The sequence below is a fragment of the Ictidomys tridecemlineatus genome, chromosome 9 (genome assembly GCF_052094955.1).
Source record: "Ictidomys tridecemlineatus isolate mIctTri1 chromosome 9, mIctTri1.hap1, whole genome shotgun sequence".
Classification (NCBI taxonomy): Eukaryota; Metazoa; Chordata; class Mammalia; order Rodentia; family Sciuridae; genus Ictidomys; species Ictidomys tridecemlineatus.
In genome coordinates this window covers 63850749-63862287 of record NC_135485.1, presented here as the reverse complement: position 1 = coordinate 63862287, position 11539 = coordinate 63850749, and the positions used below count along the sequence as shown (strand labels likewise).

At 38.5% G+C, this 11539-nt stretch overlaps 1 protein-coding gene across 23 annotated transcripts in view; it reads left to right on the top strand.

The window, feature by feature from the left end:
* Positions 1–11539, top strand: part of Coq2 (coenzyme Q2, polyprenyltransferase) — an 81103-nt gene that overhangs the window by 21611 nt on the left and 47953 nt on the right. For 19 of the 23 annotated variants that reach the window (XM_078021517.1, XM_078021505.1, XM_078021506.1 and 16 more), the window contains 2 exons: positions 3961–4030; positions 8440–8524. In XM_078021517.1, the coding sequence (XP_077877643.1) occupies positions 3961–4030; positions 8440–8519 (150 nt within the window). In that variant the 3' untranslated portion in view covers positions 8520–8524. Of the gene's footprint in view, positions 1–494; positions 601–3960; positions 5493–8439; positions 8525–11539 lie in introns of those variants that run through there. The other 4 variants (XM_078021519.1, XM_078021518.1, XM_078021516.1 and 1 more) reach the window with 3 other exon arrangements.

Genomic DNA, 11539 nt, shown 5'->3' with positions numbered 1-11539 from the left:
CATGACCAAGAATAGCAATATTGCCTTACTTATCTTCAGGACAAGAAGCAGAAAGTTATCTACAGCTTTCTTCTCTTCTACTTTAAAAAAATAATAATTACTGCATTTTCAATATATGGTTGTGTGTATACATTTTTCACTTAATATTTTCTCATATCTTGAATCATTCTTTAAAATATCAGTATTTATTGGCTGCCTAGGTTATTACCATATCTATGTAGTATAATTTAATCACTCATTTAACAAGTAGGTTTTTATATTTTTTCATCATTTTCAACACTCTTACATGTGTCTTCTCATTTGGAATTATACAGGTAAAAGGTAACAAGCTAGCAAACACGAAAAATGTTCAAATTAATTTCCAAGACAAAGTTCTGAAAATTAAAGCAACCAACTGAAGGTTTTTTTGGTTGTTCTGTTAGTGCAGGGGATTGAACCCAGGGGTGCTGCACCACTGAGCCATATCCCTAGTCCTTTTTATCTTTTATTTTGAGATAGGGTCTCACTAAGTTGCTCTGACTGACCTTGAATTTGAAGTCCTCCTGCTTCAGCCTCTTGAGTAGCTGGGATTACAAGTGTGCATCACCACATTTGATTCAGGTAAGTTTTTTTAAAAAGTTTTCAAATGACAGTACCCAGTGGTGACAAGGATGTAGTAAAGTGGATCTGTCTGTCCTTTAGTATTGGCAATAAAGGACAGCATCTTGAAAAGCAGTGTGGCAATGCATAATCAAAACCATAAAACTATAAATTAGAAGGTGAAAGGAATGTAATTTCTTGAATTCAAAGAAACCTTAATGAAGTTTGGCAAACAGAAAGCTTTTGTGACTTAGTTGCAAGCTGTTGCTAGCACTGATACACAGGTACTGGCTTTGGGGTGGGACAGATCTTGACGTGAAAATCTGCTGAGTGACCACAGCCAAATTACATTCAAAGCCTTAGTTTCCTTATCTGCTAAATATAGGGAATAATATTTCACTTAATTGTCATGAGGAAAAAGTTAAACAAACTTCTTGACACATAATAAAACCTCAAAAACTGGCCTCCCTGCACTTAGCCTGCAGCAGACAGCTGGGACAACACAGGGGGCTTCTTAAGTCGCAATCCTTCTCGTGCACCCAGCCCAGAGAGAATTCAAGATAAACCAGGTGGTATGTAGCTGCGGCTAATCCAAGATTTGATTCCACATTTAGGCAGAGCTTCCATCTGGTCAGGGTGAAGATGCTGCAGGCGCCAGAAAGCATCTACCACCACTCAATGTATTCATAAATTAGAATCTAGTTAGGAAATATTGATGGTAGCATAAAACTTAAAAGCATGACATACTAGTCTGTTTTGTTCTTATATGGTAGATTACCTTTCAAATCATAGTAGTGTGGGGAGAAAGAATAGTTTTTGAGGTATGTTTGTTTGGCACAGTGAATTTTAATGTTAATGTTGATTTTAAGAGCACTACCAGGGCTTGCATTGTGCCTTGAGAACCACCAGAGGACACATGAACCAGGCAGAAGCCTCCTTGTGACCATCCAGGAATACCCACATCCCCCTCAGCAGGTACATCATCCAGGCCCGTGACCTCACAGAGGGGACCCAGAGAGATCCAACTATGGTTTGAGCCGGAAGCTTGTGAATAGGCATATAGAGGCTGCCACAGCAGTGGCTACTCAGCCTGAAGGTGCAGGCTGCTCTTGAGGCCCTTGCTGCCTGGAACCAACTACCTTAGTCATCAAGCACTTAAACCCATACCCTTACCAGTGGCTCTCAAACATCTTCCCTGTCCACCTTCTGCCCTATCCTCACCCAAAACAATTTGAGGCACCAACAATATATGCCTATCTATATTCTAAGCCAGGACAAGACTGGATCAAATTCTTTCTGTACCTAAGTGCAAGACATCTCTTGGGATATCATCAAAAGTAGGTAGTGCAATGTCTCCTCCCCCTTAGGGGAGACATTAAAATTCACTATGCCAAACCAACACACCTCAAAAACTGTTCTTTCTCCCCACACTCCTATGATTTGAAAGGTAATCAGCCATATAAGAACAAAACAGACTAGTATGTCATGCTTTTAAGTTTTATGCTACTATCAGTATTTCCTAACTAGATTCAGTTTTATGAATACATTAAGAGGTGGATGGTGAAAATAGATGATAGATGATGAATGGATGCATGGACAGATGCATGGATAAGCAAGCAAACAATGGCTCCATAGACATACAGTTGCTTCTTGTTTTCTGACATTTTAATCATAAAATGGGAAAAATCCCTATCCCTCCTTCCCTTCTCAACATTGAGTGGAATACTAAGAACAGAGCACAGTGTATAGACAAGCAGAAGCAGGCGCCAGTTGCTTATTGAAGAAAAACATGAAACTGGTAGAATAATAGAAGTCACTGACCACCTAGTCTAGCAAATTTTTCTAACTTTTGATAAAAAGGTGGAAATTTTTTTTCCAAGTATATTCTCACATAAAGTCCAAGCATTGTAAGTACAGGTGAAAGGCAGAGACATTTCCCTCGGGCTGAGTGGAAATGCTGAAACCTGCCTTCTGAGCCTCTCTTTCTTTTAAGATTCACAGAGCCCACTTAGAAAAACAGTGATCTCCTATCCGGGTGTAGTGGTGTACGCCTGTAATCCCAGCGGCTCAGGAGGCTGAGGCAGGGGTACCACAAGGTCAAAGCCAGCCTCAGCAACTTGCTGAGGCCCTAAGCAACTTAGTGAGACCCTGTCTCAAAATAAAAAATAAAAAGGGCTGGGGATCTGAGTCAGTAACTAAGTACCCCTGGGTTCAATCCGTGGTACCAAAAGAAAAAGAAAACTGTTTATCTCATGATCTTGCATATAAAAAAACTAAAGCTAGAGAAATAATTTACTCATAATCAGAAGAAGTTATTGCCACATGAGAATTATAAAAAGAATGAACATTTAATACACATGGTTACCTATTATACAACTTGGAGCAAACTATTCAAACCTTTCTAGCTTCAGTTTGTTTATCTAAATGGGTTAAATAATATCTCTGTCATGGTGGTGATGTAAGAATTACACAAGAAAATGGTCTCATCCAGACTCCTGACTATCATCTGCACATCAGTTACTGCCAAAAGTGTACCTCCAGCCTAAACCTCCTCCTTGAACCTGACCTACTTCACTGCCAAATAGGTACCTCCAGCTTTTTATGTCCAAAACTGAACTCCTGATCTTATTCCTCAAACTTTCTCATCCCCATCTCCTTGCCATCTTAGCAGTGGCATCATCCATTCTTCCTTTATCTAGCCAAAACCTTGCAGTCAGCCATGACTCCTCTCCTTCTCTTACTCCCTATCCAAAACATTAGAAAAGCTCTGCCTTCAAAATCTATGCAGAATCCCCTTTCTTCCCTTCTCTATGGTTGTCATCCTGGTCCAAGTCATCATCTTCCATTCAGAATGCAGACTATAGCTTCCTAATTGGACTCCCTCCTCCTCCTTGCCCCCTTTCACTGTGTTCTCACACAGGAACCAGACTGATCCTGCTCTGACCTAAGCCAGTACACGTCATGCCTTTGCTCAGCACCTCCCAGCAGCTTCCTGTGTGAGCCCAAGTCCTCAGCATGGCAGACAGTCCTTTTACCTGCTGGCTCATCCCTCACTCTCCCCTCGACCAGCACTGCTGTGGCCAGCCCCCCTGGCCTCTTGCAGTTCCAGGAGCACTTCCTCAGTACTGCCATGGTTGCTCCCTCTTCTCTTGCAGTCTTTACACAAAGGTCACCATCTCAGTGAAACCTCTGTCTTCATTTTCTGAAACTTCACACACACCAGGCATGAACTTATTTCTTCTGTTCCTGTTGTATTTTTCTCCATATTAATACATAGAATTTGTTTGCCTCATTTTCTTTTTATCTACCCTCACCAACTAGAATTTTTTTTTTAAAGAGAGAGGAGAGAGAGAGAGAGAATTTTCAATATTTATTTTCTAGTTCTTGGCGGACACAACATCCTTGTTGGTATGTGGTGCTGAGGATCGAACCTGGACCGCACGCATGCCAGGTGAGCGCGATACCGCTTGAGCCATATCCCCAGCCCATCAACTAGAATTTAAGCTCCATTATGGCACAGATGTTTTCTGTTTTGATCAATACTTTATCCCCAATGCCTGGAATAATGCCTAGCACATAATCTTTCAATAAATATTTGTTGAGTGAATCATGTATATAAAACTTAACAGCACAATCTGTGCCCAGTAAATACTGTCATTGTTTATAGACATTTTCAGCATTTTTCCCCTCTCTGAACAATTTCCTTTGCCATAAGCAATTTATGAAGAATTATTTGCTTAAGAGAGAGCTGATTTTTTAGGGTTTATTTTAGGAAAACAATTTTAACATTCACTTTTGGAGCCTGAGTTTCTTAAATTGTTTTAATTTAGTAAGGTTTGGGAAACAGAACAGAAAATGAAGAACTTGCCAAAATTAGCTTGAACTTTAAAAGGGTTGCCCTACCTATTAATAAAGCATAAATTTAATGTAAATAAATAGAAACTAATGCAGGCAAATATTAACTAGATTTTTACTTGTTTATTTGCTAATTTAAAACTTGAACTTGTTCTTTTAAAAATTAAATTTAACAATTAAGTTTCCTTAAGCACCACTGTAACAAAGTAAATTATCTTTTGAACAACCAATTAAAAAAAAAACAAAGTAAATTATCATGACTCTCACTTTGTTTATATTTCACTGTATCTATAAAGAGAACTACTGGCTCTAGAGGTCAGGTTCTATTGTGGAACTGCTTCATAAACAAATTGCTTTCAGTTTACACTATTTTCTCAAAGAGAGATAAAGACAATGTTAAAATTTCAAAATCCAGAGTACATTTATGTATCTGGTAAGTATTTTTTTCTCATCTTTTGTGTTTATTTCTTTTTATTTCTTTTTTAATTAATTTTTATTTATATGTGACATTGGAATGCATTACAATTCTTATTGCACATATAGAGCTATTTATTTATTTTTAATTTGTTCTAATTAGTTATACATGATAGCAGAATGCATTTTGATTCATTATACACAAATGGAGCACAACTTTTTATTTCTCTGGTTATACATGATGGTTTCTGGTAAGTAAAAATACACACTCTGAATATCTTAAACAAAGCCACTTAGATTACAAATAAGAAAGTCTTTAGCACAGATCAATTAGTTAATAATAGAAAACTAAGATCTCAGGATACATGGAAGAATGTAGGGGAAATGTATACAATTTTATAATTTCTCTTTCATTCATTCTGTTTTTAGCAGATCTTCATATGTGTGTAGATAAGTGTTCCTTTAAAATGAAATGTTATGGAGGCTATACTACCCCATGTAAGTTCCAAGGAAGAAGGAACAGCAAGGACATAAGGCTGAAAGAGGGATGGACTGAGTAGATTCAAGGAACAACAAGAAGACCAGATTTCTGATCTTGTTTTCATAGTCTATAGCCATACCACATTATAATAAGAGATGGGAAAGATGTAGAGAAATTAGAAATCTTATGCATTGATAGTGAGCATGCAAAATGGTATTCACTTTGGAGAAGAGTTTGGCACTTTCCTTTAGTTACCTATGTACTGGCTATGTGACTCAGGATATCACACTTCAATATTCACCCAAGAGAGAGGAAAACTTATAACAAAGCCTGTCCACGAATATTGATAGTAGTTTGAATCATAATCACTCTAAACTGGAAAGCACAAATATCTTTCAATAGATAAACAATAAATACACTATGATACATGTATTTATACATAAATATAAGATGGAATACTACTCAGAAATAAAAAAGGAACAAACCTTGGATGATACATGGAGCGACATGCAAAATATGCAAGAATCTCAAATACGTTAAGCCAGGTGAAAAAAGCAAGACTCAAAAAACTATGTACTATATGATTTCACTTATATGACATTCCAGAAGAGGTAAAGTATAGGAACAGGAAACAGATCGGTGACTGCCGAAGAGTGGTGACTAACTACAAAAGGGTGTGAGAAAATCTGGTATATAATGTTTTATATCTTGATTGCAGTAGTTTTACATAATCGTATGTGTTCGTTTCTCAAAACTCATAGAATTGTACATACACACGCATATGTGAAGGCACTGGGTAAAAAAGGCAAACTACCAGACTAGGAAAGAGACCCCCCAAGGAAACTGATCCTGCCAACACTTGATATGAGACTTCCAGCCTCCAGATTGTAAGGAAGGAAATTTCTGTTGTTCAGGCCACTTGGTCTGTACTACTTTATTATGGCAGCCCTAGGAGGCTAATGCACCAGCTATGCACATAGAAGGCAATCCCTTGGCCAGCTCTCAGCCCCAGCCTAGCCCATTAACTACTTTTTTCTCGTAACACCCAGCTTCATGGCACCCAGTTAGCAAATGAACCCTTGATATCTGAGTCCCTACCCAGGCCCACCCACCAGTCTTGCTCCTCTTATACAATGGAATATTTGCCAGCCTTGCCTGTGTGCCCTGGAAGGGTGTTTCCTATTTACCAGTCTTGATCATGGTTTCCTGGCCAATGTCAGTCCTCTTGGTCCCTAAGAGGGTGTTTCCTGCTCGTTCAGTAACTATACATAAGCTCTGGGCTGGGTCAATTCCCCAAATTTGTTTACCATCCAGTGGGTACAACTACATCTCCAAAAAGTTTTGAATCCCAGCTTGAGGAGACCCTTCCTAGTATCTTTCTTCCTTGGGTTCTTTTATTAGCCCTACAATATTCTTAAAAGTTCCTTCTCCTTATAATCATTCCTTTATTAAAGTTAATTCTTTATATTAAATTCACTGTTCAAATTATGCTTAGACTCTGGTCTAGTACCAAGTCTGAATGATACAGAACTGACATGGGAGAAACTCCAGGAGATACACTTACAAGATGGGATTTGTTGGTCTTATCCTTTGATTTGAGCACAGTGCTAAGGTCCTTGCCAAGGGGAAATGGAATGCAAGGACAGCACAAACTATCATGTGCTTAATTATGATAGAGTGCCAACCCAATAAATGGTCTTAAAGGCCCAATTGGCTGTTATACTGTCAATGTTATTAAATGAGGACTATAAAGAAAGTAGAATGAGATTTTTCTGAGCACACTTGAGTACTTATAGAAAACATCTGTTATTTCTTGTAACCAAAGGAGTGATATTGCTGAAAATTAAACCTACAATTTAACAGTACAGGTTTCTGGATTATAGCAATATTGAATTTATAGTTTTGGAGCTTCCCTGTCCTGTGGAGTAGCTGCGCTCTGTGGAAGACTAGCCTTTCTTTGCTTAAATACCTCTGATAATCTCATCAGAAGCATAGGCCTACAAAGGGGTTACTCATTTTGAAAATCTACCACAGTCACCCTAATTGCCATCAGATCCATAACTAGTGCTACACTTTTAGATTACATATTGCCCCATAAATCAGGGATACATTCTAAAAATGTTAGGGAACGAAGAGCGGAATATAACACTAGATCAGGCCAAGTTCATTCACTGGGGTGTACTTACTAGAGAGCTTCCCTATCGCCATATGGAAGGATGCCAAAGTCTTTGGGAGACAGGAATATTGGACTAGATTAATCACATACAACCTGCACACTTCTCCTGAACCATGTTTCAGGAGAAGACCCAGAAGACAAGTCCCTTCACTAAGGCACTTTCAGTCTTGAAACTGTGGTTATCACCTTTGTAAGTTAGATATAAGTTAGGTATAAAAGATGTCACCATTGAGAAGGGTTACCTGATTTGCATGGGGGTTACAAAATTCCAGAGCAGAGGAAGCAAAGTTACATTTTTTTAAATATTTATTTTTTTGTTGTAGTTGGACACAATACCTTTATTTTATTTATTTATTTTTATGTGGTGCTTAAGATCAAACCCAGGGCCTTGCACGTGCTACATGAGCGCTCTACTGTGGAACCACAACCCCAGCCCCCAGAGTTACAATATGTAACCACCAAGACTAGATGTGTGGGCACACCTGCAGTACAGGGTGGCAGGGTCATATTGTCAGTCTTTTCCCTTGACTCACGAAGATCTTTGGCAGTGGCTAATTGATCATGATGTCCCTGGGAACAAAGTAGTCAGGCAGTCTAGTATATTGCTTGAGCTATATTATGGAAAAACTCTTAGGACAGGTAGCCAAAAACCTGCTTGAATCATCATAATGAAAAGTCATAGCCTTTTCCCCAGTTTTCAGACCTAAGTGAATTTACAGTCACAGAGGTTCTTGATTAAATAATGTGTCTGGTGGCCTCCCTACCTAGAGCCACACAGGCAGGATAACCCCAGAAAACATTCATTCTAGCCAAGTTGACTCATTATAAAGTTGTCACACCTAGGAAGGGGCAGAGCATGAATGTGACTATAGGCAGTGTGAAGTCTCAACCTTCTTACCCCATCTTAACTATTACTATATTTTATCTCCTTAAGGGAACAAGGTGATACACTCCTCAACCACGGTCTGGATGGCATTGACGAATACACAAGATGATCTAGATGCTAAACACTAGATTTGGTATGTTTGGGGGATGGGAGGTGGAATGATTATGGCTTCTCTTTTTTCCCTCTGAAAGAAGAGGTTCCTAGGATGCCACAGAACATGGTAGATGGTGCCTGGTGTCCTTCTGTTCGTGGAACTTCTATGTCAATGAGCCTTTCTAGTTTGGCATGTAAGGCCCCCTTTCCTCCTAGCTAGGACAACCAAATCTCCTAGTTTTCCCAGAACTGAGGTGTTTCCTGGGACATGGGACTTTTTGTAATATCACTAGGAAAATTTCAGGCAAACCAGGACCCCCAGAATCTAACAATCTAGTCACTATCCCAGCAACTACATTGTCTGGAAAGATAAGGAAATAGTTTTCTCAGATTTAATTTTTACTATTTGAATCTATTTTAAACCTACTAAGGAGAGTTTTTACTTTAGGATACAATCAGTTATATTAATGTATATGTAATTTTTGTTGATAAATTATACTTTCAATTTTACATATCTTTTAGCCATTACTATCAGTTCCCATCAGATGATGATAGAATATTTATCATAAGCTCAATGGATGAATAGTTAATGTGACACAACCTCACAGCCAGAATTACATAAGGTCTGTCATACATTGTTTTCCCCCATTCTGGAGATAGAACCAGGGCCTTGTGTCCAACCACTTAGCTACATCCCCAGTCCCATTTTTTTTTAATAAACTAGTTTAAAATATTTTCTCTGAATTTTCAGAACATTTTAAAATCAGCAAAAAAATCTATAGTTATTAAGGGGAACAGATAGTAGGCAGATAAATTTAAGGCAGGAAGATGGGGAACTCTCAAACTTTCAACAGCTGCCCACTGAACTTTTGTTCTTTAAAAAGAAATTATTTCAGTTCTCCTTTTCTAACCCATTTATTACTTCATGTAAAAGTCAATTTCATGTCTAAAAAGCAGACAACAGATAAAAGGCAAGAGAAAAGTAATATTTCTGATCCTGGAATCACAGGCTCACTAATGTCAAGATTCAAAACAATCCCAGCAGCCATATGACCTTGCCCTGGCAGTTACCTAAAGGAAAGCAGCACATGCAATGTGCCCAGAGTGATCTTTAAAGTATAGAAGTATTTGCTAGTGGTTTAGTTATAACAGCAAAATAAAGTGGAAACGATTCAAAGTACCAGTCTATGGATCTGACGATACCCATAGAGTGTTACTGAGTGCCAGGTCCTGTTCTAAGCACTTGGTATCTATCGACTCAATTTTCAGATGAGGAAACTAAAAGTGTTTGTCACTCTCAGTTTTATTGCCCTTTCACAAAGAACAATGCAATCAGATATAAAGGAATTTATAGGGACTCAGGCGTTCAGAATGATATTTTGAACCAGGGTCAAGATAAAAAAGAACTTTCTCATTTATAATACAGACCCAGACACAGAAGTAGACATCCCTAAATATCGTGGGATAAGAGCAGTGTAAGAATCTGAAACAGGATCCAGGCCATCTGGGAAACAGTCCTTAGGCCACAGAGGTTAACCTTGATTGCCAGTTCCTTAGTGAGGAGAAATGGAAATTGATGTCAGGACCTAGAATTGTAAGATACAGGATGGGTTCAGTCATTCTTCATTTCTTTTGTTTTCTTCACAAAATCCTAAATTATAGAAGCCCTTAAGAATATTTATATGGTGATAGCTGCATGTTACCAGGTGACATGGACCCCCATCCAATGCTGGTGCCACATCTTCTGTATTTCCAATGTATGTGCTCGTGTGTGTGTGTGTGTGTGTGTGTGTGTGTGTGTGTGTGTGTGTAAATGTTTTCAATGTTCTATCAGTGGTACAATGTGATATGTGTGTGTTAATTTTAATCTAGAGATGGTAAATTAGCATTTAAAGTCCCCTAATTAGGAATATACTCTTCAGGGTGGAGCTGAAATGTTTTTCTTAAGTCTCTATGTTCCAGAGGACCTATTATAAGTGGTTCAACTACTGCTACCTCATTATGCTAGTTGTTAATATGCCTAAGAATGGTGGAAATAATTTTTAACTGGAAAACCATGTGGTGTTCAAGCTGCATGGATTAATTAGAAATACTGTAGAGGCTTTGTACCCTTATGTGTATAGAAGTATATGAGTGTATGAGCCCAGCAGCCTTTATATATCTTTCAGAGTGGTTTTCTTAGCTCAGGCTCTAACTTGAATATGAAGATGCTGTTACCTGGGCTGGGCATGTGGCTCAAAGATAAAACATTTGCCTAGCATATGTGAGGCCCTGAGTTCAGTCCCTAGCATAGGGGAAGGGGTGGATTTTTCTTCCTGGGTACATAGCTATGAAACATTTCCAGGTTGGGGTTATAGTTCATGGTAGAGCACTTGCCTAGAACATGTGAGGCACTGGGTTCCATCCTCAGCACCACATAAAAACAAATAAGTAAAATAAAGGTATTGTGTCAAAAAAAAAAGTAAAGAAAAGAAATTCCAACCCACCTAATAGAGAGTTGTGGTCATGTCAGTTTCATCTAAGACTATGTTAGTAATAGAATGTGTCCTTTGGCTAGAGGTATAACTCAGTGGTAGAATACTTGCCTAGCATGCATGAAACCCTGGTTCAATCCCTAGTACTGCAAAAACAAAAAGAGTATATACCTATATTTCTGGGCCCTGCATCTTAAAATCAGGAGAATGCATTCTCTTTGCCTTCTCATTACCTGAATTACAAGAATCCTTAATGTGCGGACAGCAAAAGACCCAGGGTTTAGGGTGGAAAATCATGTCAGAAAGAACCTAGTCCTTGAGTATTTGAAGCATAGTTACCTGCCAACTTGAGATATTAACTTTGGACTTTTACTTTAAACTAATGTAGTATTGTTGGATCTCTTTGTTACAGCAAATTTGACTTATCTTGATTGATCCAGTATTTAATGGATTGAGCTGGGCTTGTAAGAGTAGAATGCCTGCTTGCTAATAAGGACAGGCACAGCAGAATTCAGGCTGAGGCCATATACCAGAGTAACATGCCAACTTTTAGCAAATGTTGGGGCAACAACATAAAGCCC